Source organism: Branchiostoma floridae, chromosome 18, assembly GCF_000003815.2.
Source record: "Branchiostoma floridae strain S238N-H82 chromosome 18, Bfl_VNyyK, whole genome shotgun sequence".
NCBI classification, from domain to species: Eukaryota; Metazoa; Chordata; class Leptocardii; order Amphioxiformes; family Branchiostomatidae; genus Branchiostoma; species Branchiostoma floridae.
The window spans coordinates 10,742,470-10,744,656 of NC_049996.1; the positions used below are offsets into that span (position 1 = coordinate 10,742,470).

General features: G+C 40.4%; 1 protein-coding gene across 1 annotated transcript in view; it reads right to left on the reverse strand.

The window, feature by feature from the left end:
- The window catches only part of LOC118405398 (cell wall protein DAN4-like), a 7,622-nt gene that overhangs the window by 3,663 nt on the left and 1,772 nt on the right, over positions 1 to 2,187 (reverse strand). The window contains exons 3-4 of the mRNA XM_035804896.1: positions 1,843 to 1,895; positions 1,152 to 1,333 (exon numbers count right to left, since the gene is read on the reverse strand). Of these exons, the coding sequence (XP_035660789.1) occupies positions 1,152 to 1,333; positions 1,843 to 1,895 (235 nt within the window). The remainder of the gene's footprint in view (positions 1 to 1,151; positions 1,334 to 1,842; positions 1,896 to 2,187) is intronic.

Consider the following 2,187-nt stretch of genomic DNA (forward strand, 5'->3'; position numbering starts at 1 on the left):
CTACAGAGGAGTTAAGAGCATCTTCCTGGCTCACGTAAGCCCTGATAAAGAAAATTTTATAGCTGTGCGCCAGCAACGCGCGCAGAATTTGTTTTCAAAGTTGACAATACGTTGTGATGGCAACAAAACGCGATGTTGTGATGATCAAATCGAGACTTGTCGTTATCGATCTGCATTGTCAAAATGCTATACTAAAGACCAAAAAGAATTAAATTGAATCCACAAAAACGCGCTAGGGTAAGGGTCATTTCATAGGGTCATCCGAAGGAGGATAATTTAGGATTGACATGCGGTCAATACTACATTTTATGCGGTCTTTGTGACCTTTGGCCTGATTCAGGGACCATCCATTGATAAAGGGAGGGGTGCGCACCACAGGAAAAGTAAGTAAGTGCAGCGCAGAAGAGTAAGTGCAGGCAAAGAGTAAGTGGCTCGCGCAGAAGAGTAAGTGGCTCGCGCAGAAAAAAGTAAGTGTCTCACGCAAAAAAAGTAAGTGTGTTGAGACAGAAAAGTAAGTGTGTTGAGCAGAAAAGTAAGTGTGTTGAGCAGAAAAGTAAGTGTCTTGAGCAGAAAAGTAAGTGTCTTGAGCAGAAAAGTAAGTGTCTTGAGCAGAAAAGTAAGTGTCTCGAGCAGAAAAGTAAGTGTGTTGAGCAGAAGAGTAAGTGTCTTGAGCAGAAAAGTAAGTGTGTTGCACATTGTTGATATCGGCCACGGTACAAAGTACTGAGGAGATTGTAAATACATCCACTTATTCATCAGTCTCTTTATCTGTCTATAGCTATCTACCTGTTATCTACATGTCAATCCCACCATTCATCTATCCATCCATTCAATCAATCAATCAATCAATTAATTAATCAATCAATCAATCCGTCCTTCCTTCCATCCATCCATCCATCCGTCCATTTATCCATCGGTTGATCCATCCAGCCAGCCACCCATCCATCCATGCATTTAATAAACTAAGTATCTATCTATTCCATGTCCTCAAACCATTCATCTTTATGATTTATCTATCTATCTATCCATCACCCATCCATCCATACACATGTACATACGTACATAGATACATGCATCCACCGTCCATACATCTATCTATTTATCCATACATTGTAGTCTTAAGCTTTAACACTGTCCGTAGCTTCACCTACCGTCCGTTGTAAGCGCTATAGGCTGTACTGCCTGGCTGTCTGTGACGTTCAGTGTACCGTTGAAGGTGCCGTTGTTAATGGCCACCTGCAGGTTAGTCTGTACCTGCTGCTGGATCGCGCTGTCAGACTCCGCCTGGTCCGAGGCGAACACAGCCGCGTACCTGGCAACTACACTGCCTGGGCTGGGGATAGGAGGAGTTTCTCATGTAAGTACTTTCGTCAAGAATCTTCAATGGTACGTTAATGGTACCTATACACTGTACAAAGAAGTGTCACAATCATTGCAGTATTACATGTGTTTAGAATCATTTGAACAGTAAATCTAAACGTGCGTGGCTTACCTCTGTAATGTTTATGTGAATAAAGAATAGTGGGTACTGTAATAATGTGTGCATTGAATAGTATTTTCTCTGTACAAGAGGTCACCCATCCATAGTGGCCACCTGTCTATAGTGGCCATATTTGGCCAGTCTCTTGAGTGGCCACTATAGACAGATTTGACTGGCTTTGTGTATAACGTTTTTTCCTTTTTCACTTGCTTGTAACGGTGTTTGTAATTAAATGGCATAATGATAAATCATAGATGGATTGTTATAAATTTGATATGTGTGGACAGTTGTGTTATCAATAAAAAAAAGTATTGGTGCCCTGGAGCTGTCCTTGGTGCTGAAGCAGAACTTCCGGCTATTGCATCTGAGGTTCTGTAGACATGATGATCACGATTTTGGATGGCAGATAACTTTTCTGATCAAAAACAGATTGGCTCAGGTTTAGCTTACCTTGAAATTAGTCTAGTGTGGCGTGTTTGTCGGAGACTTTGAAAAATGTTATAGCTCAAGAACGTATGAATGGATTTTCATTATTCTTGTGATGCATTCATCAGCATTGACTTGCAAGAGTCCCCAAAAGATCTCCGGATCAAAATAAGGCACAAAGAATAAGAAGACACTGATAACAATAGTGATAAAAAGATAGAACAATACTAAACTTTCAAGTGATAAAAAGAGATTTACTTACACGAATTTGATTATAATTA